Source organism: Oncorhynchus mykiss, chromosome 13 (assembly GCF_013265735.2).
Source record: "Oncorhynchus mykiss isolate Arlee chromosome 13, USDA_OmykA_1.1, whole genome shotgun sequence".
NCBI classification, from domain to species: Eukaryota; Metazoa; Chordata; class Actinopteri; order Salmoniformes; family Salmonidae; genus Oncorhynchus; species Oncorhynchus mykiss.
Genome location: NC_048577.1, coordinates 72,872,279 through 72,899,610, shown reverse-complemented (window position 1 = coordinate 72,899,610; position 27,332 = coordinate 72,872,279). Strand labels below are relative to the sequence as shown.

The following is a 27,332-nucleotide window of genomic DNA, read 5'->3' as shown; positions in this document are numbered from 1 at the left end:
CACTGAGCCCCTCTATCCAGGGTTTTGGGTTTGGTATGAATCCTCAGTGTCCCTGTGTCTAACACACTGAGTCCCTCTATCCAGGGTTTTGGGTTTGGTATGAATCCTCAGTGTCCCTGTGTCTAACACACTGAGCCCCTCTATCCAGGGTTTTGGGTTTGGTATGAATCCTCAGTGTCCCTGTGTCTAACACACTAAGCCCCTCTATCCAGGGTTTTGGGTTTGGTATGAATCCTCAGTGTCCCTGTGTCCAACACACTGAGCCCCTCTATCCAGGGTTTTGGGTTTGGTATGAATCCTCAGTGTCCCTGTGTCTAACACACTGAGCCCCTCTATCCAGGGTTTTGGGTTTGGTATGAATCCTCAGTGTCCCTGTGTCTAACACACTAAGCCCCTCTATCCAGGGTTTTGGGGGTTTGGGATTGGTATGAATCCTCAGTGTCCCTGTGTCTAACACACTGAGCCCCTCTATCCAGGGTTTTGGTATGAATCCTCAGTGTCCCTGTGTCTAACACACTGAGTCCCTCTATCCAGGGTTTTGGGTTTGGTATGAATCCTCAGTGTCCCTGTGTCTAACACCCTGAGTCCCTCTATCCAGGGTTTTGGGTTTGGTATGAATCCTCAGTGTCCCTGTGTCTAACACACTGAGCCCCTCTATCCAGGGTTTTGGGTTTGGTATGAATCCTCAGTGTCCCTGTGTCTAACACACTGAGCCCCTCTATCCAGGGTTTTGTGTTTGGTATGAATCCTCAGTGTCCCTGTGTCTAACACACTGAGCCCCTCTATCCAGGGTTTTGGGTTTGGTATGAATCCTCAGTGTCCCTGTGTCTAACACACTGAGCCCCTCTATCCAGGGTTTTGGTATGAATCCTCAGTGTCCCTGTGTCTAACACACTGAGTCCCTCTATCCAGGGTTTTGGGGGTTTGGGATTGGTATGAATCCTCAGTGTCCCTGTGTCTAACACACTGAGCCCCTCTATCCAGGGTTTTGGGTTTGGTATGAATCCTCAGTGTCCCTGTGTCCAACACACTGAGCCCCTCTATCCAGGGTTTTGGGTTTGGTATGAATCCTCAGTGTCCCTGTGTCTAACACACTGAGCTCCTCTATCCAGGGTTTTGGGTTTGGTATGAATCCTCAGTGTCCCTGTGTCTAACACACTGAGCCCCTCTATCCAGGGTTTTGGGGGTTTGGGATTGGTATGAATCCTCAGTGTCCCTGTGTCTAACACACTGAGCCCCTCTATCCAGGGTTTTGGTATGAATCCTCAGTGTCCCTGTGTCTAACACACTGAGTCCCTCTATCCAGGGTTTTGGGTTTGGTATGAATCCTCAGTGTCCCTGTGTCTAACACACTGAGTCCCTCTATCCAGGGTTTTGGGTTTGGTATGAATCCTCAGTGTCCCTGTGTCTAACACCCTGAGTCCCTCTATCCAGGGTTTTGGGTTTGGTATGAATCCTCAGTGTCCCTGTGTCTAACACACTGAGCCCCTCTATCCAGGGTTTTGGGTTTGGTATGAATCCTCAGTGTCCCTGTGTCTAACACACTGAGCCCCTCTATCCAGGGTTTTGTGTTTGGTATGAATCCTCAGTGTCCCTGTGTCTAACACACTGAGCCCCTCTATCCAGGGTTTTGGGTTTGGTATGAATCCTCAGTGTCCCTGTGTCTAACACACTGAGCCCCTCTATCCAGGGTTTTGGTATGAATCCTCAGTGTCCCTGTGTCTAACACACTGAGTCCCTCTATCCAGGGTTTTGGGTTTGGTATGAATCCTCAGTGTCCCTGTGTCTAACACACTGAGCCCCTCTATCCAGGGTTTTGGGTTTGGTATGAATCCTCAGTGTCCCTGTGTCTAACACACTAAGCCCCTCTATCCAGGGTTTTGGGTTTGGTATGAATCCTCAGTGTCCCTGTGTCTAACACACTGAGCCCCTCTATCCAGGGTTTTGGGTTTGGTATGAATCCTCAGTGTCCCTGTGTCCAACACACTGAGCCCCTCTATCCAGGGTTTTGGGTTTGGTATGAATCCTCAGTGTCCCTGTGTCTAACACACTGAGCTCCTCTATCCAGGGTTTTGGGTTTGGTATGAATCCTCAGTGTCCCTGTGTCTAACACACTGAGCCCCTCTATCCAGGGTTTTGGGGGTTTGGGATTGGTATGAATCCTCAGTGTCCCTGTGTCTAACACACTGAGCCCCTCTATCCAGGGTTTTGGTATGAATCCTCAGTGTCCCTGTGTCTAACACACTGAGCCCCTCTATCCAGGGTTTTGGTATGAATCCTCAGTGTCCCTGTGTCTAACACACTGAATCCCTCTATCCAGGGTTTTGGTATGAATCCTCAGTGTCCCTGTGTCAGGTGAAAACGTTTCATTAGGAAAGCTCGGATCTTATTGTTATTGACTGACGTTTGTAAATAATGACGTTTGTGTAGAATGTTTATTTTTGTCAAATTGTTGACTCAACAACCAATCAACAAGCTACTGTTTGAACTCAGTTCCTGGTTCGGGTAAAGACAAATAAAGCTGCTGTTTTTAAAACACATTAAATATGTCCACTTTTTTTGTCGTCCTATGAAAGAAGAATGGGGCTGTTAAAATAAATATGGTGTTTGGTTGAAACCAACACAACACACACTTACAGCCCTCTCCATTGTTGTAGACCAGGCCAAAACAGAAACATATGATAAAGGAACACACACTTACAGCCCTCTCCATTGCTGTAGACCAGGCCAAAACAGAACCATATGATAAAGGAACACACACTTACAGCCCTCTCCATTGTTGTAGACCAGGCCAAAACAGAACCATATGATAAAGGAAGACACAAACTCCAGGGGAATTCATTAAAATGTGATTCTGGTTTTTATTTTAGGATACATAAAGAGGATGCTTCATAGACAACAATAATTAAGAGATCTGCAATTAACCTTTAACCTCACGGAACAATGTAAACAAACATAGCAATGCTTCTACTGTTGTTAAGGGTTAACAGGAAATCAGCTCTCTATGCAATACTGATTGGGCTGGTTAACAAGACAGGTATCATCGTCATCATCACTGTCATCGTCATCATCATCACTGTCATCATCATCCTCATCACTGTCATCATCATCATCACTGTCATCATCATCATCATCACTGTCGTCATCATCGTCATCATCATCACCGTCATCGTCATCATCACTGTCATCATCATCATCATCACTGTCATCATCACCACTGTCATCGTCATCATCATCATCACTGTCATCGTCATCATCATCACTGTCATCGTCATCATCATCATCACTGTCATCATCATCACTGTCATCATCACCACTGTCATCATCATCCTCATCACTGTCATCATCACCACTGTCATCATCATCACTGTCATCATCATCATCATCATCATGGCCATATTATAAAGCTTCTACAGTGCGGATGCTGAAGCCGTCTCCTTGGTGCTACTGCTGCTATTTCAACCTGTCCACAACATTTAAAAAAAACAAACAACAGGCATTCAGAACAACGTTGACACCTTGTGCTGTACATCAACAATGAGTCCAGTCGTTTCACGAGGAAACCCGATGAATATGGCAAGATGCACTCTAATACGACTACGTCCCAAACAAGTCAACAAATATAATACATATTTTTATATTAGCGGTCCTGACTGCAAAAAAACCTGCCTCCAATTTAAACATGGGTATATCTGTAGGTAAGTATGGTTGTGTGTTAATGGTTAATTAAAATAGACTGTTAGCCCTGACGTACAGTGAGTCTGGAACCCAGTTCTCCATTCCTTCAACCCCAAAGGAAGTTCAGGAACAACAACATGCAGACACACTACATCATCTAATATAATATTCTCCCTTCACAAAATCCCAAATGTCTGACTTGGATTTATCTCAACCCCAAAAATGAAAGATAATTGTTCTGTTTAAAAAAGAGCTAGGACACTCAGAGGACCCACAGAACCCAAACTAGGACATCATCTCAAGGGTCAGGGGTTAAGAATCGGCGTGCGGCGGCCATTTTGTATCATTACAACCTGGTTTAGGTTAGCTTGCTGATAACCACTCCTGTTAGGTGTGTTTGTTTTCGAAATATCTCGCTGTGCCTTCTTCATCTGTTAGGGAGTTGGAGGGTTTGTGTGATATGACCTAAAATAAGACTATGTTTTGTGCTTTGTGCCTTTTTGCAGGCGTATCATTAGGACATTACTGGGACATGAGGAATGCTAGGACTGCCACGTGAGCAATGGGACAAATTCAAGTGTGTGTGTTTGAGTATGTGTTGAAGGGATACTTCGGGATTGTGGCAGCGAGGCCCTTTATCTACTTCCCCAGAGTCAGATAAACTCCTGGATTCCAGTTTTATGTCTCTGTGTCCCTTTATCTAATTCCCCAGAGTCAGATGAACTCCCGGATACCAGTTGTATGTCTCCTTGTCCAGGTTGAAGGAAGTTAGAGGTAGTTTCACGAGCCAACGTTTCCAGTCATTGCACTAGCGCTAGTTAGCATTTGCGCTAGCGCTAGTTAGCATTTGCGCTAGCGCTAGTTAGCATTTGCGCTAGCGCTAGTTGGCAACTTCTTTCAAACAGCACACAGATAACATTAAAAAAAATGGTATCCACGAGTATCATCTGACTTTGGGGAAGGAGAGAAAAAAAAAAGGGCTTCATTGCCAAAATCCCATAGCATCCCTTTTAGGTGTATGTGTTACTGTGTGAACCTCTGTTATAGGTTAAGACTCTCGTGCTTCCCTCTCTCCTACACCGCGTCCCCAGTTGGTCTCGGCCCTATGTTGGTGTTTTGGCCCCAGTCCAGTGTGGACGGACGGTACCGGGGGGCAGCGTTCTAGTTGTGTTCTGCCAGGACGTCGCTGAACACGTTCAGGAACATGTGAACATGGTGCTCTTTAAACACCAGAGCAGGGCGGAACCGGATGGACCGATCTCCACAGCCACCCAGCAGAACACCTGGGAGACACACAGAGAAGATGAGAGGTTACACAGAAGATCACCAGCGTGGACTGTGTATAGGTGTGTGTATATGAGTGTGTATGTGAGTGTGTATGTGAGTGTGTATGTGAGTGTGTATAGGAGTGTGTATGGGAGTGTGTATGGGAGTGTGTATGGGAGTGTGTATGGGAGTGTGTATGGGAGTGTGTATAGGAGTGTGTATGGGAGTGTGTATGGGAGTGTGTATGGGAGTGTGTATGGGAGTGTGTATGTGAGTGTGTATAGGAGTGTGTATAGGAGTGTGTATAGGAGTGTGTATAGGAGTGTGTACACAGGTGTTTCTCTCTATCTACCTGTCCATCCATATCTGTGAGTTGTGTGTTTGTACACGGGTGTATCCCTATCAATCCACCTGTGTGTGTGTGTGTGTGTGTGTGTGAGTAGTGTGTCTTACCCTTGTCCCGGGCTTTGAGGATGATGCTGTTGCGTGTGGCGTCATCACGGATGTCGATGGCACAGAATGTCCCCTGTCCCCGTGCACTGCTCAACAGGTTAGGGTACTGGTCCTGAAGGAGGGGTACAGACGTTAGCATGCACACAACATCTCTGGTACCTGTAGTTGGTAGAGTCTCTGTCTCTAGTACCTGTAGTTGGTAGAGTCTCTGTCTCTAGTACCTGTAGTTGGTAGAGTCTCTGTCTCTAGTACCTGTAGTTGGTAGAGTCTCTGTCTCTAGTACCTGTAGTTGGTAGAGTCTCTGTCTCTAGTACCTGTAGTTGGTAGAGTCTCTGTCTCTAGTACCTGTAGTTGGTAGAGTCTCTGTCTCTAGTACCTGTAGTTGGTAGAGTCTCTGTCTCTAGTACCTGTAGTTGGTAGAGTCTCTGTCTCTAGTAGCTGTAGTTGGTAGAGTCTCTAGTACCTGTAGTTGGTAGAGTCTCTGGTACCTGTAGTTGGTAGAGTCTCTGGTACCTGTAGATGGTAGAGTCTCTAGTACCTGTAGTTGGTTGAGTCTCTGGTACCTGTAGTTGGTTGAGTCTCTGGTACCTGTAGTTGGTAGAGTCTCTAGTACCTGTAGTTGGTAGAGTCTCTGTCTCTAGTACCTGTAGTTGGTAGAGTCTCTAGTACCTGTAGTTGGTAGAGTCTCTGTCTCTGGTACCTGTAGTTGGTAGAGTCTCTGTCTCTAGTACCTGTAGTTGGTAGAGTCTCTGTCTCTAGTACCTGTAGTTGGTATTGTCTCAGTCTCTAGTACCTGTAGTTGGTAGAGTCTCTGTCTCTAGTGCCTGTAGTTGGAAGAGTCTCTGTCTCTAGTACCTGTAGTTGGTAGAGTCTCTAGTACCTGTAGTTGGTTGAGTCTCTGGTACCTGTAGTTGGTAGAGTCTCTAGTACCTGTAGTTGGTAGAGTCTCTAGTACCTGTAGTTGGTAGAGTCTCTGTCTCTGGTACCTGTAGTTGGTAGAGTCTCTGTCTCTGGTACCTGTAGTTGGTAGCGTCTCTGTCTCTGGTACCTGTAGTTGGTAGAGTCTCTGTCTCTAGTACCTGTAGTTGGTAGAGTCTATGTCTCTAGTACCTGTAGTTGGTAGAGTCTCTGTCTCTAGTACCTGTAGTTGGTAGAGTCTCTGGTACCTGTAGTTGGTTGAGTCTCTGGTACCTGTAGTTGGTAGAGTCTCTAGTACCTGTAGTTGGTAGAGTCTCTGTCTCTAGTACCTGTAGTTGGTAGAGTCTCTAGTACCTGTAGTTGGTAGAGTCTCTGGTACCTGTAGTTGGTAGAGTCTCTGGTACCTGTAGTTGGTAGAGTCTCTGGTACCTGTAGTTGGTAGAGTCTCTGGTACCTGTAGTTGGTAGAGTCTCTGGTACCTGTAGTTGGTAGAGTCTCTGGTACCTGTAGTTGGTAGAGTCTCTGTCTCTAGTACCTGTAGTTGGTATTGTCTCAGTCTCTAGTGCCTGTAGTTGGTAGAGTCTCTGTCTCTAGTACCTGTAGTTGGAAGAGTCTCTGTCTCTAGTACCTGTAGTTGGTAGAGTCTCTAGTACCTGTAGTTGGTAGAGTCTCTGGTACCTGTAGTTGGTAGAGTCTCTAGTACCTGTAGTTGGTAGAGTCTCTAGTACCTGTAGTTGGTAGAGTCTCTGTCTCTGGTACCTGTAGTTGGTAGAGTCTCTGTCTCTGGTACCTGTAGTTGGTAGAGTCTCTGTCTCTGGTACCTGTAGTTGGTAGAGTCTCTGTCTCTAGTACCTGTAGTTGGTAGAGTCTATGTCTCTAGTACCTGTAGTTGGTAGAGTCTCTGTCTCTAGTACCTGTAGTTGGTAGAGTCTCTGTCTCTAGTACCTGTAGTTGGTAGAGTCTCTGGTACCTGTAGTTGGTAGAGTCTCTAGTACCTGTAGTTGGTAGAGTCTCTAGTACCTGTAGTTGGTAGAGTCTCTAGTACCTGTAGTTGGTAGAGTCTCTAGTACCTGTAGTTGGTAGAGTCTCTGGTACCTGTAGTTGGTAGAGTCTCTGGTACCTGTAGTTGGTAGAGTCTCTTGTACATGTAGTTGGTAGAGTCTCTGTCTCTAGTACCTGTAGTTGGTAGAGTCTCTAGTACCTGTAGTTGGTAGAGTCTCTGTCTCTAGTACCTGTAGTTGGTAGAGTCTCTGGTACCTGTAGTTGGTAGAGTCTCTGGTACCTGTAGTTGGTAGAGTCTCTAGTACCTGTAGTTGGTAGAGTCTCTTGTACCTGTAGTTGGTAGAGTCTCTGTCTCTAGTACCTGTAGTTGGTAGAGTCTCTGGTACCTGTGGTTGGTAGAGTCTCTGGTACATGTAGTTGGTAGAGTCTCTGGTACCTGTAGTTGGTAGAGTCTCTGGTACCTGTAGTTGGTAGAGTCTCTGGTACCTGTAGTTGGTAGAGTCTCTGGTACCTGTAGTTGGTAGAGTCTCTGGTACCTGTAGTTGGTAGAGTCTCTGGTACCTGTAGTTGGTAGAGTCTCTGGTACCTGTAGTTGGTAGAGTCTCTGGTACCTGTAGTTGGTAGAGTCTCTAGTACCTGTAGTTGGTAGAGTCTCTAGTACCTGTAGTTGGTAGAGTCTCTGTCTCTAGTACCTGTAGTTGGTAGAGTCTCTGGTACATGTAGTTGGTAGAGTCTCTAGTACCTGTAGTTGGTAGAGTCTCTAGTACCTGTAGTTGGTAGAGTCTCTAGTACCTGTAGTTGGTAGAGTCCCTGTAGCAGAGTCTTTCCAGAGCGGGTCACCTCCTCCAGAAGGTTCTCTCGGCGGATCACGTTCAGAACCTCAGCCAGGAACAGGTTCTTAGACGGGTCCCCCATCCACGTGTTGAAGATACGGTAGGCCTGGGAAAGAAGACACACACAGCCACAATGAGGTAGGCCTGGGAAAGAAGACACACACAGCCACAATGAGGTAGGCCTGGGAAAGAAGACACACACAGCCACAATGAGGTAGGCCTGGGAAAGAAGACACACACAGCCACAATGAGGTAGGCCTGGGAAAGAAGACACACACAGCCACAATGAGGTAGGCCTGGGAAAGAAGACACACACAGCCACAATGAGGTAGGCCTGGGAAAGAAGACACACACATCCATAATGAGGTAGGCCTGGGAAAGAAGACACACCCAGCCACAATGAGGTAGGCCTGGGAAAGAAGACACACACAGCCACAATGAGGTAGGCCTGGGAAAGAAGACACACACAGCCACAATGAGGTAGGCCTGGGAAAGAAGACACACACAGCCACAATGAGGTAGGCCTGGGAAAGAAGACACACACAGCCACAATGAGGTAGGCCTGGGAAAGAAGACACACACAGCCACAATGAGGTAGGCCTGGGAAAGAAGACACACACAGCCACAATGAGGTAGGCCTGGGAAAGAAGACACACACAGCCACAATGAGGTAGGCCTGGGAAAGAAGACACACACAGCCACAATGAGGTAGGCCTGGGAAAGAAGACACACACAGCCACAATGAGGTAGGCCTGGGAAAGAAGACACACACAGCCACAATGAGGTAGGCCTGGGAAAGAAGACACACACAGCCACAATGAGGTAGGCCTGGGAAAGAAGACACACACAGCCACAATGAGGTAGGCCTGGGAAAGAAGACACACACAGCCACAATGAGGTAGGCCTGGGAAAGAAGACACACACATCCATAATGAGGTAGGCCTGGGAAAGAAGACACACACAGCCATAATAAGGTTATACCTTCTACATGTAAACAAAGTGTGTGTGTGCATGTCTGTGTCCTGTGTGTGCCTTATACGCCTGTGTGTGTGTTACCTTGTCTGCCTGCAGCTCGTCTTTATGGTAAAAACCTCCAGTGAGCATCTTCTTGCTGAAGGAGACGATGTCAGCAGGGTCGTCCATCCCCCAGTGTTCATGAGCCCAGAACTTCCCCGTAGTTCCTCCCCCTGTCTGCACCTCATCCACATGGAACGCGCTGCCATGCTGAGAGAGGAGGGAGGAGGGGAAGATGTTTTGTTCCTTCCATGATGGATGGATGGACTTTATTTCAGTGTCACCCCAGACTACCACGTGTTAGGGCTGGGGCGATATGACGATATATAACGTGTGACGATAATATGAAACGATAGAAATAGGCCTTTACATGAGGTCATTTTATATCAACTATTTATTCATAGAATTTACAGAAAATGTGCTATTTCGTGATATGTATCGTTATCGGGATATGAGATTTTGGCTAGATTTCCCAGCCCTGCCTTGTGTATGACTTTCCCTCCCTCCCTCCCTCCCCCTCCCTCCCTCCCTAGCCAACCTTGTGTATGACTCTCTCTCTCTCCCTCCCTCCCTCCCTCCCTCCCTCCCTAGCCAACCTTGTGTATGACTCTCTCTCCCTCCCTCCCTCCCGCCCTCCCTCCCTCCCTAGCCAACCTTGTGTATGACTCTCTCTCCCTCCCTCCCTCCCTCCCTCCCTCCCTAGCCAACCTTGTGTATGACTCTCCCTCCCTCCCTCCCTCCCTCCCTAGCCAACCTTGTGTATGACTCTCCCTCCCTCCCTCCCTCCCTCCCTCCCTGTCTCTACCCTCTCTCCCTCCCTCCCTCCCTCCCTCCCTCCCTAGCCAACCTTGTGTATGACTCTCCCTCCCTCCCTCCCTCCCATCTCCAGCCCTGCCTTGTGTATGACCCTCCCTCCCTCCCTCTCTCTCCAGCCAAACTTGTGTATGACTCCCCCCCCACACTCTCCTCACTCTCTCTCCAGCCAACCTTGTGTATGACTCTCCTCCCCTTCACACTCTCTCCCCCCTCCCTCCCTCCCTCCAGACTAAATATTGTGTATGACTCTCCCCCCCCTCCACACTCTCCTCGCTCTCTCTCCAGACTACCTTGTGTATGACTCCACCCCCCCCCCCCCCCTCCACACTCTCCTCCCTCCCCTCCCAGCCAACCTTGCGTGCGATGTTCCGTAGCTTCTTGAAGAAGTCCGGTGTTGCGTGGTTGTCTCCTCCCTCAGCCTGGATGGGTTCTATCACTATCCCAGCCACCGGCCGGCCCTTCTGACGCCACTGAACTATCAGGTCCTCTACCTGGTACACACACACGCACACACACACACACACACACACACACACACACACACACACACACACACACACACACACACACACACACACACACACACACACACACAGTGTAGTATAATCATGTGTCTATTTCTCCATTTACAGTAATATAATCATGTGTCTATTTCTCTATTTACAGTAGTATAATCACGCGTCTATTTCTCCATTTACAGTAGTATAATCATGTGTCTATTTCTCCATTTACAGTAGTATAATCACGTGTCTATTTCCCCATTTACAGTAGTATAATCACGTGTCTATTTCTCCATTTACAGTAGTATAATCACGTGTCTATTTCTCCATTTACAGTAGTATAATCACGTGTCTATTTCTCCATTTACAGTAGTATAATCACGTGTCCATTTACAGTAGTATAATCACGTGTCTATTTCTCCATTTACAGTAGTATAATCACGTGTCTATTTCTCCATCTACAGTAGTATAATCACGTGTCTATTTCTCCATTTACAGTAGTATAATCACGTGTCTATTTCTCCATTTACAGTAGTATAATCACGTGTCTATTTCTCCATTTACAGTAGTATAATCACGTGTCTATTTCTCCATTTACAGTAGTATAATCACGTGTCTATTTCTCCATTTACAGTAGTATAATCACGTGTCTATTTCCCCATTTACAGTAGTATAATCACGTGTCTATTTCCACATTTACAGTAGTATAATCACGTGTCTATTTCCCCATTTACAGTAGTATAATCACGTGTCTATTTCCCCATTTACAGTAGTATAATCACGTGTCTATTTCCCCATTTACAGTAGTATAATCACGTGTCTATTTCCCCATTTACAGTAGTATAATCACGTGTCTATTTCCCCATTTACAGTAGTATAATCACATGTCTATTTCTCCATTTACAGTAGTATAATCACGTGTCTATTTCTCCATTTACAGTAGTATAATCATGTGTATTTCTCCATTTACAGTAGTATAATCATGTCAGATTTGTTTATGGGCTGGTATTACATGCTTTTAAAATAGAACTTCCAGTTTGAATGGGAATACCGGGAAAATTGGTAGATTCTCAGGAAAATATTAAATCCTAACACACACACACACACACACACACGCACACACACACCTCCTCCAGGCAGCGGGCCTCTTCCTGTGCGTTCTCCCGTGTGAACTCCTCCAGAGGGTACTTCAGTTTAGGGAAGGGAGCGATCGGCCAATCAAATGACGGCACATCCAGCTTGTGGATGGCCTTGGAGTGCGTCGTTGCCAAGCAACCTGAAAACAGATCAGACACCGTGAGATGTTGTTTTAAAGGAGTGGGGCAGTCCTACCCTCGTTCGAGCATCCTGATCTGGCGAGCTTACATTTTGTTATGCTACCGCAAAACTAAATGAGAGCGCAGGGTGGTGGATCTTAACTCACTTGTCTAGTTAAATAAAGGTTAAATAATAAAAATAAAAAAAATCAGGATAGATCAGGGCAGTCCTCAGAATGGTGGATCAGGAAGTCCTCAGAATGGTGGATCAGGAAGTCCTCAGAATGGTGGATCAGGAAGTTCTCAGAATGGTGGATCAGGAAGTTCTCAGAATGGTGGATAAGGAAGTTCTCAGAATGGTGGATCAGGAAGTCCTCAGAATGGTGGATCAGGAAGTTCTCAGAATGGTGGATCAGGAAGTTCTCAGGATGGTGGATCAGGAAGTCCTCAGAATGGTGGATCAGAAAAGGGAAGTCTTCAGGATGGTGGATCAGGAAATTCTCAGAATGGTGGATAGAATAGGGAAGTCTTCAGGATGGTGGATCAGGAAGTTCTCAGAATGGTGGATCAGGATAGGGCAGTCCTCAGAATGGTGGATCAGGATAGGGCAGTCCTCAGAATGGTGGATCAGAATAGGGCAGTCCTCAGGATGGTGGATCAGGATAGGGCAGTCCTCAGAATGGTGGATCAGAAAAGGGCAGTCCTCAGGATGGTGGATAGAATAGGGCAGTCCTCAGAATGGTGGATCAGAAAAGGGCAGTCCTCAGAATGGTGGATCAGGATAGGGCAGTCCTCAGGATGGTGGATCAGGATAGGGCAGTCCTCAGGATGGTGGATCAGAATAGGGCAGTCCTCAGGATGGTGGATCAGGATAGGGCAGTCCTCATGATGGTGGATCAGGATAGGGCAGTCCTCAGGATGGTGGATCAGAATAGGGCAGTCCTCATGATGGTGGATCAGGAAAGGGCAGTCCTCAGGATGGTGGATCAGGATAGGGCAGTCCTCAGGATGGTGGATCAGAATAGGGCAGTCCTCAGGATGGTGGATCAGAATAGGGCAGTCCTCATGATGGTGGATCAGGATAGGGCAGTCCTCAGGATGGTGGATCAGGATAGGGCAGTCCTCAGGATGGTGGATCAGGATAGGGCAGTCCTCACGATGGTGGATAGGGTAGGGTAGCAGACAGGACAGTAGGGGAACAAACAGGACAGTAGGGGACCAGACAGGACAGTAGGGGAACAGACAGGACAGTAGGGGAACAGACAGGACAGTAGGGGAACAGACAGGACAGTAGAGGAACAGACAGGACAGTAGGGGAACAGTGGGATTCCCCATGTGTGATGACAGGGATATCAGAGTTAGCAGACTTCTGCTTTGTCCCCATGTATGATGACAGGGATATCCGAGTTAGCAGACTACTGCTTTGTCCCCATGTATGATGACAGAGATATCAGAGTTAGCAAACTTCTGCTTTGTCCCCATGTATGATGAAAGAGATACCAGAGTTAGCAGACTACTGCTTTGTCCCCATGTATGATGACAGAGATACCAGAGTTAGCAGACTACTGCTTTGTCCCCATGTATGATGACAGAGATACCAGAGTTAGCAGACTACTGCTTTGTCCCCATGTATGATGACAGAGATATCAGAGTTAGCAGACTACTGCTTTGTCCCCATGTATGAAGACAGAAATATCCGAGTTAGCAGACTACTGCTTTGTCCCCATGTATGAAGACAGAGATATCCGAGTTAGCAGCTCTTCCAGAGAGGGACGAGCCTCCACCATCTCTTGCTGCTTAGGGTTTTATCAGTGAGTTCCTTTGTGAGTTTGATATCCCGGTTCCTTCTAGCTTCTCAGTCTGGTTGAATGTGTCTGTCCTGGACAAACTGCTGCTTGTTGGCGGCAGATTCTATCTTCTTTTAGCTGTTGGGGGAAATAAAAGGCAACGTTTCTTGGTCCTTGCAGCTCTCTTGGTCTTTCGTCAAACCATTCTCCCCCCCCAGGCTTTCTGGTGACAGTTCTGCTCGGGATGAATTGCTCCGTGGCATCATGGGTGATGTCAGTGATCTAGTCATATATCTTCTCCGTTATCTTCCTCAGAGAAGACTTTCTGCCAGTCAGTGGATGCTTTGTTGTATTGTCACACTTTCCTCTTGTAAGTATTGTCTCTGTATGCAGGCAGATCAAGCTTTACATGGACAGGGTTGGGGTTTGAGGTGCCCAGGTTGGCGAGTGTTGTAGAAACACCCGGAAGGTCAGTCATGATGTTTACTAGGACAGGGTTGGGGTTCGAGGTGCCCAGGTTGGCGAGTGTTGTAGAAACAGCCGGAAGGTCAGTCATGATGTTTACTAGGACAGGGTTGTGGTCCGAGGTGCCCAGGTTGGCGAGTGTTGTAGAAACAGCCGGAAGGTCAGTCATGATGTTTACTAGGACAGGGTTGTGGTTCGAGGTGCCCAGGTTGTCGAGTGTTGTAGAAACAGCCGGAAGGTCAGTCATGATGTGGTCGAGGATTTGATCTCCTCTGGTTGGAGTAACCACAATCTGTTGTAGGCCTAAGCAGCTTGCAAGCTGTCAGGCCCAGCAACCAACATGAAAGTTGTTCGGCTACCCAGCCAGTCTTCATTGAAGTCTCCCACCAGCATGACAGTTGTTTGGCTACCCAGCCAGTCTTCATGGTGCACATTGAAGTCTCCCACCAGCATGATAGTTGTTTTGCTACCCAGCCAGTCTTCATGGTGCACATTGAAGTCGTCCACCAGCATGACAGTTGTTTGGCTACCCAGCCAGACTTCATGGTGCACATTGAAGTCTCCCACCAGCATGACAGTTGTTCGGCTACCCAGCCAGTCTTCATGGTGCACATTGAAGTCTCCCACCAGCATGACAGTTGTTTGGCTACCCAGCCAGTCTTCATGGTGGACATTGAAGTCGCCCACCAGCATGACAGTTGTTTGGCTACCCAGCCAGTCTTCATGGTGGACATTGAAGTCGCCCACCAGCATGACAGTTGTTCGGCTACCCAGCCAGTCTTCATGGTGGACATTGAAGTCTCCCACCAGCATGACAGTTGCTCGGCTACCCAGCCAGTCTTCATTGAAGTCGCCCACCAGCATGACAGTTGTTCGGCTACCCAGCCAGTCTTCATTGAAGTCGCCCACCAGCATGACAGTTGCTCGGCTACCCAGCCAGTCTTCATTGAAGTCGCCCACCAGCATGACAGTTGTTTGGCTACTCAGCCAGTCTTCATTGAAGTCTCCCACCAGCATGACAGTTGTTTGGCTACCCAGCCAGTCTTCATGGTGCACATTGAAGTCTCCCACCAGCATGACAGTTGTTTGGCTACCCAGCCAGTCTTCATGGTGCACATTGAAGTCTCCCACCAGCATGACAGTTGTTTGGCTACCCAGCCAGACTTCATGGTGGACATTGAAGTCAGTCTTCATTGAAGTCGCCCACCAGCATGACAGTTGTTCGGCTACCCAGCCAGTCTTCATGGTGCACATTGAAGTCTCCCACCAGCATGACAGTTGTTCGGCTACCCAGCCAGTCTTCATTGAAGTCGCCCACCAGCATGACAGTTGCTCGCCTACCCAGCCAGACTTCATTAAAGTCGCCCACCAGCATGACAGTTGCTCGGCTACCCAGCCAGACTTCATTAAAGTTGCCCGCCAGCATGACAGTTGTTTTGCTACCCAGCCAGTCTTCATTGAAGTCGCCCACCAGCATGACAGTTGTTCGGCTACCCAGTCAGTCTTCATTAAAGTTGCCCGCCAGCATGACAGAATGTGCACCAAACTCTGTCATTTTGGATTTCAGTGTCTAGGTCTGTAAAACAGCTCCTACGAGCAGCTTCTGGGAGTGTAAGGTGACTAGAAGCCATGTCTTTTAGGTCTTTGTGTGTCTCACGGTGGATGGCGATTTCTTCCAACCAATACACTGCAAAGCCACCTCCTGATGAGGCAGGTCTGTTATGTTACTTTCATTCAACAATAAGATGTGTAAGATATTTAACCTTACTGACCCATTGTTCTGCCATGAAATCCACCCATAAATGACAGGATGCTTAAGTCTGGACAGCCAGGACTCTGAGAGAGAACAAGGGAGAGAGGAGAGGGGGGAGAGAACAAGGGAGAGAGGAGAGGGGCGAGAGAACAAGGGAGAGAGGAGAGGGGGGAGAGAGAACAAGGGAGAGAGGAGAGGGGGGAGAGAGAACAAGGGAGAGAGGAGAGAGAACAAGGGAGAGAGGAGAGGGGGGAGAGAGAACAAGGGAGAGAGGAGAGGGGGAGAGAGAACAAGGGAGAGAGGAGAGGGGGAGAGAGAACAAGGGAGAGAGGAGAGGGGGAGAGAACAAGAGAGAGAGGAGAGGGGGGAGAGAACAAGGGAGAGAGGAGAGGGGGGAGGAGAGGGGGGAGAGAACAAGAGAGAGAGGAGAGGGGGGAGAGAACAAGAGAGAGAGGAGAGGGGGAGAGAGAACAAGGGAGAGAGGACGGAGGAGAGAGAGAATGAGGGAGGACAGAGAGAACAAGGGAGTGGAGGGGGAGAGAGAGAGAGACAGAGAGAGAGAGAGAGGAGAGAACAAGAGAGAGAGGAGAGGGGGGAGAGTGTTTTTAGTGTGGCTAAAGAATAGTCAAGAGGAACGTGATGATGAACACCGGTCATAGCCTGCTCTGATTCTCCACATCTTAACACACAGACACACACAGACACGCACACACACACAGACACGCACACACACACAGACACGCACACACAGACACACACTCACAGACACACACTCACAGACACGCACACACAGACACGCACACACACACCAGATTATACTGCTCAGTTTATACACTGCCCCTCAGCCCCTCCTTCCCCAATACATGTGTAAATACCTTCCTGGATTATACTGATATTAAAATTTTATTCTACTGAGACATTTCCTTTATGTTCCTATTCATATCTTTTAAAAGTTCTTATTGTTGTTGCATTGTCCAGAAGGAACCTCCCAGTCAGCATTTGATTGGACGACGTGCACCATGTGTATCCCGTACATACCAGGAAGAAAACAGATTTCACCCACCTGGTTGATCATACAGGAGCTCATGTCTTCATCAGAGGGGATGTTGTGGCCTCTCTCCTTATTCTGAGACAGACAGACAGACAGACAGACAGACAGACAGACAGACAGACAGACAGACAGACAGACAGACAGACAGACAGACAGACAGACAGACAGACAGACAGACAGACAGACAGACAGACAGACAGACAGACAGACAGACAGACAGACAGACAGACAGACAGACAGACAGACAGACAGACAGACAGACAGACAGACAGACAGACAGACAGACAGACAGACAGACAGACAGACAGACAGACAGACAGACAGACAGACAGACAGACAGACAGACAGACAGACAGACAGACAGACAGACAGACAGACAGACAGACAGACAGACAGACAGACAGACAGACAGACAGACAGACAGACAGACAGACAGACAGACAGACAGACAGACAGACAGACAGACAGACAGACAGACAGACAGACAGACAGACAGACAGACAGACAGACAGACAGACAGACAGACAGACAGACAGACAGACAGACAGACAGACAGACAGACAGACAGACAGACAGACAGACAGACAGACAGACAGACAGACAGACAGACAGACAGACAGACAGACAGACAGACAGACAGACAGACAGACAGACAGACAGACAGACAGACAGACAGACAGACAGACAGACAGACAGACAGACAGACAGACAGACAGACAGACAGACAGACAGACAGACAGACAGACAGACAGACAGACAGACAGACAGACAGACAGACAGACAGACAGACAGACAGACAGACAGACAGACAGACAGACAGACAGACAGACAGACAGACAGACAGACAGACAGACAGACAGACAGACAGACAGACAGACAGACAGACAGACAGACAGACAGACAGACAGACAGACAGACAGACAGACAGACAGACAGACAGACAGACAGACAGACAGACAGACAGACAGACGATATACTATGTTTCAATTGTGTCCAGTTGTATACAGTACATTTTGTAAATATATTGACTATATAACGTGGATTGTCTCAGCTGAACATGGTAGAGTTTCATCTATATTGTATATATATTCTGCTTATATTGAGTAGATATTGTGTATATCAATATAGACACTGAGTGAACAAAACATTAAGAACACCTTCCTAATATTGAGTTGCACCTCCTTTTGCCCTCAGAAAAGTGTCAATTTGTCGGGGCATTGGACTCTACAAGGTGTCGAAAGTGTTCCACAGGGATGGATTCTGGCCCATGTTGACTCCAAAGCTTCCCACAGTTGTGTCCAGTTGGCTGGATGTCCATTGGGTGGTGGACCATTCTTGGTACACACAGGGAAACTGTTGAGTGTGAAAAACCCAGCAGCGTTGCAGTTCTTGACACTCAAACTGGTGTGCCTGACACCTACTACCATACCCCGTTCAAAGACACTTGAATATTTTGTCTTGCCCTCTGAATAGCACACATAGACAACCCATGTCTATGTTGTCTCAAGGCTTAAACATCTTTAACCAGGTCTCCTCCCCTTCATCTTTAACCAGGTCTCCTCCCCTTCATCTACACTGATTGAAGTGGATTTAACAAAGTGACATCAATAAGGGATCATATCTTTCACCTGGATTCACCTCAGTCTATGTCATGTATATCATGTATAAAACCTGGTCAGTCTATGTCATGTTTAACACCTGGTCAGTCTATATCATGTATAACACCTGGTCAGTCTATGTCATGTTTAACACCTGGTCAGTCTATATCATGTATAACACCGGGTCACTCTATGTCATGTTTAACACCTGGTCAGTTTATGTCATGTATAACACCTGGTCAGTTCATGTCATGTATAACAGTCTATGTCATCAATATCATGTATAACACCTGGTCAGTCTATGTCATGTTTAACACCTGGTCAGTCTATGTCATGTATAACACCTGGTCAGTCTATGTCATGTATAACACCTGGTCAGTCTATGTCATGTATAACACCTGGTCAGTCTATGTCATGTATAACACCTGGTCAGTCTATGTCATGTTTAACACCTGGTCAGTCTATGTCATGTATAACACCTGGTCAGTCTATGTCATGTATAACACCTGGTCAGTCTATGTCATGTATATCATGTATAACACCTGGTCAGTCTATGTCATGTATAACACCTGGTCAGTCTATGTCATGTATATCATGTATAACACCTGGTCAGTCTATGTCATGTTTAACACCTGGTCAGTCTATATCATGTATAACAGCTGGTCAGTCTATGTCATCTATATCATGTATAACACCTGGTCAGTTCATGTCATGTTTAACACCTGGTCAGTCTATGTCATGTATAACACCTGGTCAGTCTATGTCATGTATAACACCTGGTCAGTCTATGTCATGTATAACACCTGGTCAGTCTATGTCATGTATAACACCTGGTCAGTCTATGTCATGTTTAACACCTGGTCAGTCTATGTCATGTATAACACCTGGTCAGTCTATGTCATGTATAACACCTGGTCAGTCTATGTCATGTATATCATGTATAACACCTGGTCAGTCTATGTCATGTATAACACCTGGTCAGTCTATGTCATGTATATCATGTATAACACCTGGTCAGTCTATGTCATGTTTAACACCTGGTCAGTCTATATCATGTATAACAGCTGGTCAGTCTATGTCATCTATATCATGTATAACACCTGGTCAGTTCATGTCATGTTTAACACCTGGTCAGTCTATGTCATGTATAACACCTGGTCAGTCTATGTCATGTATAACACCTGGTCAGTCTATGTCATGTATAACACCTGGTCAGTCTATGTCATGTTTAACACCTGGTCAGTCTATGTCATGTATAACACCTGGTCAGTCTATGTCATGTATAACACCTGGTCAGTCTATGTCATGTATATCATGTATAACACCTGGTCAGTCTATGTCATGTTTAACACCTGGTCAGTCTATATCATGTATAACAGCTGGTCAGTCTATGTCATGTTTAACACCTGGTCAGTCTATGTCATGTATAACACCTGGTCAGTCTATGTCATCTATATCATGTATAACACCTGGTCAGTCTATGTCATGTTTAACACCTGGTCAGTCTATGTCATGTATAACACCTGGTCAGTCTATGTCATGTATGTCTATGTCATGTAACCTGGTCAGGTTATGTCATCTATATCATGTATAACACCTGGTCAGTCTATGTCATGTTTAACACCCGGTCAGTCTATGTCATCTATATCATGTATAACACCTGGTCAGTCTATGTCATGTATAACACCTGGTCAGTCTATGACATCTATATCATGTATAACACCTGGTCAGTCTATGTCATGTTTAACACCTGGTCAGTCTATGTCATCTATACCATGTATAACACCTGGTCAGTCTATGTCATGTTTAACACCCGGTCAGTCTGTCATGTATAACACCTGGTCAGTCTATGTCATCTATATCATGTATAACACCTGGTCAGTCTATGTCATGTATAACACCTGGTCAGTCAATGTCATGTATAACACCTGGTCAGTCTATGTCATGTTTAACACCTGGTCAGTCTATATCATGTATAACACCTGGTCAGTCTATGTCATGTTTAACACCTGGTCAGTCTATGTCATGTATAACACCTGGTCAGTCTATGTCATCTATATCATGTATAACACCTGGTCAGTCTATGTCATGTTTAACACCTGGTCAGTCTATGTCATGTATAACACCTGGTCAGTCTATGTCATGTATAACACCTGGTCAGTCTATGTCAAGTATAACACCTGGTCAGTCTATGTCATCTATATCATGTATAACACCTGGTCAGTCTATGTCATCTATATCATGTATAACACCTGGTCAGTCTATGTCATGTTTAACACCTGGTCAGTCTATGTCATGTTTAACACCTGGTCAGTCTATGTCATGTATAACACCTGGTCAGTCTATGTCATGTTTAACACCTGGTCAGTCTATGTCATGTTTAACACCTGGTCAGTCTATGTCATGTATAACACCTGGTCAGTCTATGTCATGTATAACACCTGGTCAGTCTATGTCATGTATAACACCTGGTCAGTCTATGTCATGTTTAAACACTTTGTGACATCGGCTGATATAAAAAAAAAGAGCTTTAGAAATATATTTGATTGAAAGAGTAGGTGTTCTTAATGTTTTGTAGACTCAGTGTGTGTACTCACTCTGTACCAGATGAACATGGCTTTATATGCATTCTCATTGGAGCAGGATCCACAGGCCATGGTCTGAACACGGCTCATACCACTAGGAGCAACCTGGACAGAGGAGAGGGGAAGTGGGGAGGAGAGAGAAGGAGCATTGTGGATGGTATCCAATCAGAAGGATTGCACCATCCACAAAATAGAGGAAGTCAGTCTACAGTAGTGGGGTCCAGCTAGAATCACATCACTAGTTAGTGTCTGGTCTATTTAAATGGGGGAAGTCAGTCTACAGTAGTGGGGTCCAGCTAGAATCCATCACTAGTTAGTGTCTGGTCTATTTAAATGGGAGGAAGTCAGTCTACAGTAGTGGGGTCCAGCTAGAATCCATCACTAGTTAGTTTCTGGTCTATTTAAATAGAGGAAGTCAGTCTACAGTAGTGGGGTCCAGCTGGAATCACATCACTAGTTAGTGTCTGGTCTATTTAAATGGGGGAAGTCAGTCTACAGTAGTGGGGTCCAGCTAGAATCCATCACTAGTTAGTTTCTGGTCTATTTAAATAGAGGAAGTCAGTCTACAGTAGTGGGGTCCAGCTAGAATCCATCACTAGTTAGTTTATGGTCTATTTAAATAGAGGAAGTCAGTCTACAGTAGTGGGGTCCAGCTAGAATCCATCACTAGTTAGTTTCTGGTCTATTTAAATAGAGGAAGTCAGTCTACAGTAGTGGGGTCCAGCTAGAATCCATCACTAGTTAGTTTCTGGTCTATTTAAATAGAGGAAGTCAGTCTACAGTAGTGGGGTCCAGCTAGAATCAATCACTAGTTAGTTTCTGGTCTATTTAAATAGAGGAAGTCAGTCTACAGTAGTGGGGTCCAGCTGGAATCCATCACTAGTTAGTGTCTGGTCTGTTTAAATGGGGTCCAGCTGGAATCCATCACTAGTTAGTGTCTGGTCTGTTTAAATGGGGTCCAGCTGGAATCCATCACTAGTTAGTTTCTGGTCTATTTAAATGGGGTCCAGCTAGTATCCATCACTAGTTAGTTTCTGGTCTATTTAAATGGGGTCCAGCTAGTATCCATCACTAGTTAGTTTCTGGTCTATTTAAATGGGGTCCAGCTAGTATCCATCACTAGTTAGTTTCTGGTCTATTTAAATGGGGTCCAGCTAGTATCCATCACTAGTTAGTTTCTGGTCTTTCACTAAAGGATCCAGTGTATTCAACGTGTGTGTTGTGTTGTGTGTTGTGTGTGTGTGTCACTCACTGAGAGAAGGCTTTCTGCCAGCTTTTCCGGAAAGTTCTCGGGTGGCATGATCCCAAGAGCTGGCCTGTTCACAAACGCACTCTGAGAGGAGAAAGAGGTAAACATGGGGAACTCAGCAGGACTGTCAGATAAACCTGAGGAGAGATGTTCAACTCCAATGTCTTCTGATTGGTTTCCAATACCAGTTAGTGCTGAGAGATTCCATTTCGTTTGTCTCTGTGAGCTCATAGAGAGCAGCAAAGGTATCTCTACCTGAAAATACATGGTCTGAGTGATTGATAGTTGGTATTCAGCAGTCATAAAGCCTTATTTACTGTGAAGGACTACTGAAATAGTGGTTTTGTCAGACAGCAGAGGCAACAGCTCTATAGTGATGAGATGATGACTTGGAATGAAACAATAAAGTCATCAAATTAAACTAATGTAACATACACAACAACTGAAATATTTTATTAAAGTAAAGTGATAAGCAGTAATGAACAGTCACTAGCATCATGGGATATTTCTTAAAAATATATTCTGTGTTACAGCATTTTACCCACATAAGGCATTTACTCCCTCCCTCCCTCCCTCCCTCCATCCCTCCCTCTCTACCTCCCTCCCTCCCCCTCCCCCCTCCCTCCCTCCCTCTCCCTCCCCCCTACATCCCTCCCTCCCTCGCTCTCCCTCTCTCTCCCTCCCTACCTCTCTCTCTCCCTCCCTCCCTCCCTCCCTCTCCCTCCCTCTCCCTCCCCCCTACATCCCTCCCTCCCTCGCTCTCCCTCTCTCCCTCCCTCCCTCTCTCTCTCTCTCTCTCTCTCCCTCCCTCCCTCTCTCCCTCCCTCCCTCCCTCCCTCGCTCTCCCTCTCTCCCCCTCGCTCTCCCTTTCTCCCCTACCTCCCTCCCTACCTCTCTCCCTCCCTCCCTCCCTACCTCTCTCCCTCCCTCCCTACATCCCTCCCTCGCTCTCCCTCTCCCCCTCGCTCTCCCTCTCTCCCCCTACCTCCCTCCCTCTCTCCCCCTACCTCCCTCCCTCTCTCCCCCTACGTCCCTCCCTCCCTCCCTCTCCCCCTACCTCCCTCCCTCTACGTCCCTCCCTCCCTCCCCCCTACATCCCTCCCTCCCTCTCCCCTCCCTCCCTCCCCCCTACATCCCTCCCTCCCTCGCTCTCCCTCTCTCTCCCTCCCTCCCTCCCTACCTCTCTCTCTCTCTCCCTCCCTCCCTACCACTCTCCCTACCACTCTCCCTCCCTCCCTACATCCCTCCCTCCCTCCCTCGCTCTCCCTCTCTCCCCCTCGCTCTCCCTTTCTCCCCCTACCTCCCTCCCTACCTCTCTCCCTCCCTCCCTCCCTACCTCTCTCCCTACCTCACTACATCCCTCCCTCCCTCCCTCGCTCTCCCTCTCTCCCCCTACCTCCCTCCCTACCTCTCTCCCCCCTCCCTCCCTCCCTCCCTCCCTCCCTCCCACCCTCCCTCCCCCCTACATCCCTCCCTCCCCCCTCCCTCCCTCCCCCCTACATCCCTCCCTCCCTCGCTCTCCCTCTCTCTCCCTCCCTCCCTCCCTACCTCTCTCTCTCTCTCTCTCCCTCCCTCCCTACCACTCTCCCTACCACTCTCCCTCCCTCCCTACCTTTCTCCCTCCCTCCCTCCCTCTCCCTCTCTCCCCCTCGCTCTCCCTTTCTCCCCCTACCTCCCTCCCTACCTCTCTCCCTCTCCCCCTACCTCCCTCCCTCCCTCCCCCCCTCTCTCCCTCCCTCTCTCCCCCTCCCTCTCTCCCTCCCCCCCTCCCTCCCTCCCTCCCTACCATATTGTTGGGGTTGGACATCACTTTAATGAGTGAGGGATGGTTGTATCCTGAAAGAGAAAATAAAGAGAAATATTACAATTCCTGTCACCACTTCATTATAACTAAACCATTTGAACCCAATGGAGTCAAATACAAGCTATAACCTAACCAACTAGTGTAGAAGACTGATTCCCACTGATGTAGCATATGAAACACTACAGTGTTTGACTGTACCATCAGCCTTATATAAAGACCTGCATAGCAGTTCCAGTTACCACCACTAGGGGCCAGTACGAGAAGAGAGAACCCCTCAGACAGCAGGGCACGAATGCACAAAGAGTCTCAAAGTAGAAGTGCTGATCTAGGATCTGTCTATCTCAGGGCTCTCCAACTCTGTTCCTGGAGAGATACGCTCCTGAAACCTCTCCAGGAACAGATACCCTCCTGAAACCTACAGGAACAGATACCCTCCTGAAACCTCTCCAGGAACAGATACCCTCCTGAAACCTCTACAGGAACAGATACCCTCCTGAAAACCTCTACAGGAACAGATACCCTCCTGAAACCTCTACAGGAACAGATACCCTCCTGAAACCTCTACAGGAACAGATACCCTCCTGAAACCTCTCCAGGAACAGATACCCTCCTGAAACCTCTACAGGAACAGATACCCTCCTGAAACCTATACAGGAACAGATACCCTCCTGAAACCTACAGGAACAGTTACCCTCCTGAAACCTCTACAGGAACAGATACCCTCCTGAAACCTACAGGAACAGATACCCTCCTGAAACCTCTACAGGAACAGATACCCTCCTGGAACCTCTACAGGAACAGATACCCTCCTGAAACCTCTACAGGAACAGATACCCTCCTGAAACCTCTACAGGAACAGATACCCTCCTGAAACCTCTACAGGAACAGATACCCTCCTGAAACCTCTACAGGAACAGATACCCTCCTGAAACCTCTACAGGAACAGATACCCTCCTGAAACCTCTACAGGAACTGATACCCTCCTGAAACCTCTACAGGAACAGATACCCTCCTGAAACCTACAGGAACAGATACCCTCCTGAAACCTACAGGAACAGATACCCTCCTGAAACCTCTCCAGGAACAGATACCCTCCTGAAACCTATCCAGGAACAGATACCCTCCTGAAACCTCTACAGGAACAGATACCCTCCTGAAACCTCTACAGGAACAGATACCCTCCTGAAACCTCTCCAGGAACAGATACCCTCCTGAAACCTCTACAGGAACAGATACCCTCCTGAAACCTCTCCAGGAACATATACCCTCCTGAAACCTCTACAGGAACTGATACCCTCCTGAAACCTACAGGAACAGATACCCTCCTGAAACCTCTCCAGGAACAGATACCCTCCTGAAACCTATCCAGGAACAGATACCCTCCTGAAACCTCTACAGGAACATATACCCTCCTGAAACCTCTACAGGAACAGATACCCTCCTGAAACCTCTCCAGGAACAGATACCCTCCTGAAACCTCTACAGGAACAGATACCCTCCTGAAACCTCTCCAGGAACAGATACCCTCCTGAAACCTCTACAGGAACTGATACCCTCCTGAAACCTACAGGAACAGATACCCTCCTGAAACCTCTCCAGGAACAGATACCCTCCTGAAACCTATCCAGGAACAGATACCCTCCTGAAACCTCTACAGGAACATATACCCTCCTGAAACCTCTACAGGAACAGATACCCTCCTGAAACCTCTACAGGAACAGATACCCTCCTGAAACCTCTACAGGAACAGATACCCTCCTGAAACCTCTACAGGAACAGATACCCTCCTGAAACCTATCCAGGAACAGATACCCTTCTGAAACCTCTACAGGAACAGATACCCTCCTGAAACCTCTACAGGAACAGATACCCTCCTGAAACCTCTCCAGGAACAGATACCCTCCTGAAACCTCTACAGGAACAGATACCCTCCTGAAACCTCTACAGGAACAGATACCCTCCTGAAACCTCTACAGGAACAGATACCCTCCTGAAACCTACAGGAACAGATACCCTCCTGAAACCTCTACAGGAACAGATACCCTCCTGAAACCTACAGGAACAGATACCCTCCTGAAACCTCTACAGGAACAGATACCCTCCTGAAACCTCTACAGGAACAGATACCCTCCTGAAACCTCTACAGGAACTGATACCCTCCTGAAACCTCTACAGGAACAGATACCCTCCTGAAACCTCTCCAGGAACAGATACCCTCCTGAAACCTCTACAGGAACAGATACCCTCCTGAAACCTCTACAGGAACAGATACCCTCCTGAAACCTCTACAGGAACTGATACCCTCCTGAAACCTCTACAGGAACAGATACCCTCCTGAAACCTCTCCAGGAACAGATACCCTCCTGAAACCTCTACAGGAACAGATACCCTCCTGAAACCTCTACAGGAACAGATACCCTCCTGAAACCTACAGGAACAGATACCCTCCTGAAACCTCTCCAGGAACAGATACCCTCCTGAAACAGGGTTGGAGAGCCCTGGTCGATATATTCTTATTCTTAATGATCCTGGATCAGCAGTCTGACTCTGAGACACTGTGTGGATACAGGCCCTGAAGTTATAGAGCCTCATCATCCTAACCTACCACTTTCCCAACACACCTGGGTTCAAATACTATTTGATATTTTCCCGAATACTTTTAGAATTCGCTTTAGCCTGCCTGGAGCGCCAGATGGGCGGGGTTTTTGTATTGTAGAGCCATTCGATTGGTCCGTTAAAGCCAGGCCACCGCAATCAAGCGAATACATTGTATTTAAAATAGTGTTTGAACCCAGGTCAGTTAACACAAAGAATGTATAATCTGGGTGAAAAACATGTGGTTCTCTATGACAGCTGTTTTAGCCAGCAAAACTATACAACATGACATGCAGCCTGGCTTCATACCCAGATACTAGCATGAGGACTTCGAGCTTAGTTTAGAGTGAGGCAGCAAAGCAGGTTGCTCTTTGAAGGTTGTGATTGTGTATGCACTTTGACAGAAAGTGCACCGGGTGTATAGCCACGGGGCTGTGTGTGTCTGGTCCAATACAGTGTGTGTGTGATCTCTGCCTCATGGCTTTATCTCAATATTCCAGACCACTGTTAAGCCTCAGAGAGAGGGAGAGAGAGAGACAAGAAATTTAGAGAGAGGGAGAGAAATTGAGAGAGACAGAGAGACAGAGAGAGACAGAGAGAAATTGAGAGACAGAGTGAGAGAGACAGAGAGAGAGAAATTGAGAGAGACAGAAATTGAAAGACAGAGACAGAGAGACAGAGATAAATTGAGAGAGAGAGAAATTGAGAG

General features: G+C 47.2%; 1 protein-coding gene across 1 annotated transcript in view; it reads right to left on the bottom strand.

Moving 5' to 3' along the window:
* Positions 1–4,083: 4,083 nt before the first annotated feature.
* The window catches only part of abat (4-aminobutyrate aminotransferase), a 54,943-nt gene continuing 31,694 nt past the window's right edge, over positions 4,084–27,332 (bottom strand). The window contains exons 6-16 of the mRNA XM_036942125.1: positions 24,011–24,060; positions 22,228–22,308; positions 20,988–21,080; positions 16,805–16,867; positions 15,761–15,824; positions 11,608–11,756; positions 10,334–10,471; positions 9,207–9,374; positions 8,110–8,256; positions 5,398–5,509; positions 4,084–4,961 (exon numbers count right to left, since the gene is read on the bottom strand). Of these exons, the coding sequence (XP_036798020.1) occupies positions 4,840–4,961; positions 5,398–5,509; positions 8,110–8,256; positions 9,207–9,374; positions 10,334–10,471; positions 11,608–11,756; positions 15,761–15,824; positions 16,805–16,867; positions 20,988–21,080; positions 22,228–22,308; positions 24,011–24,060 (1,187 nt within the window). The 3' untranslated portion in view covers positions 4,084–4,839. The remainder of the gene's footprint in view (positions 4,962–5,397; positions 5,510–8,109; positions 8,257–9,206; positions 9,375–10,333; positions 10,472–11,607; positions 11,757–15,760; positions 15,825–16,804; positions 16,868–20,987; positions 21,081–22,227; positions 22,309–24,010; positions 24,061–27,332) is intronic.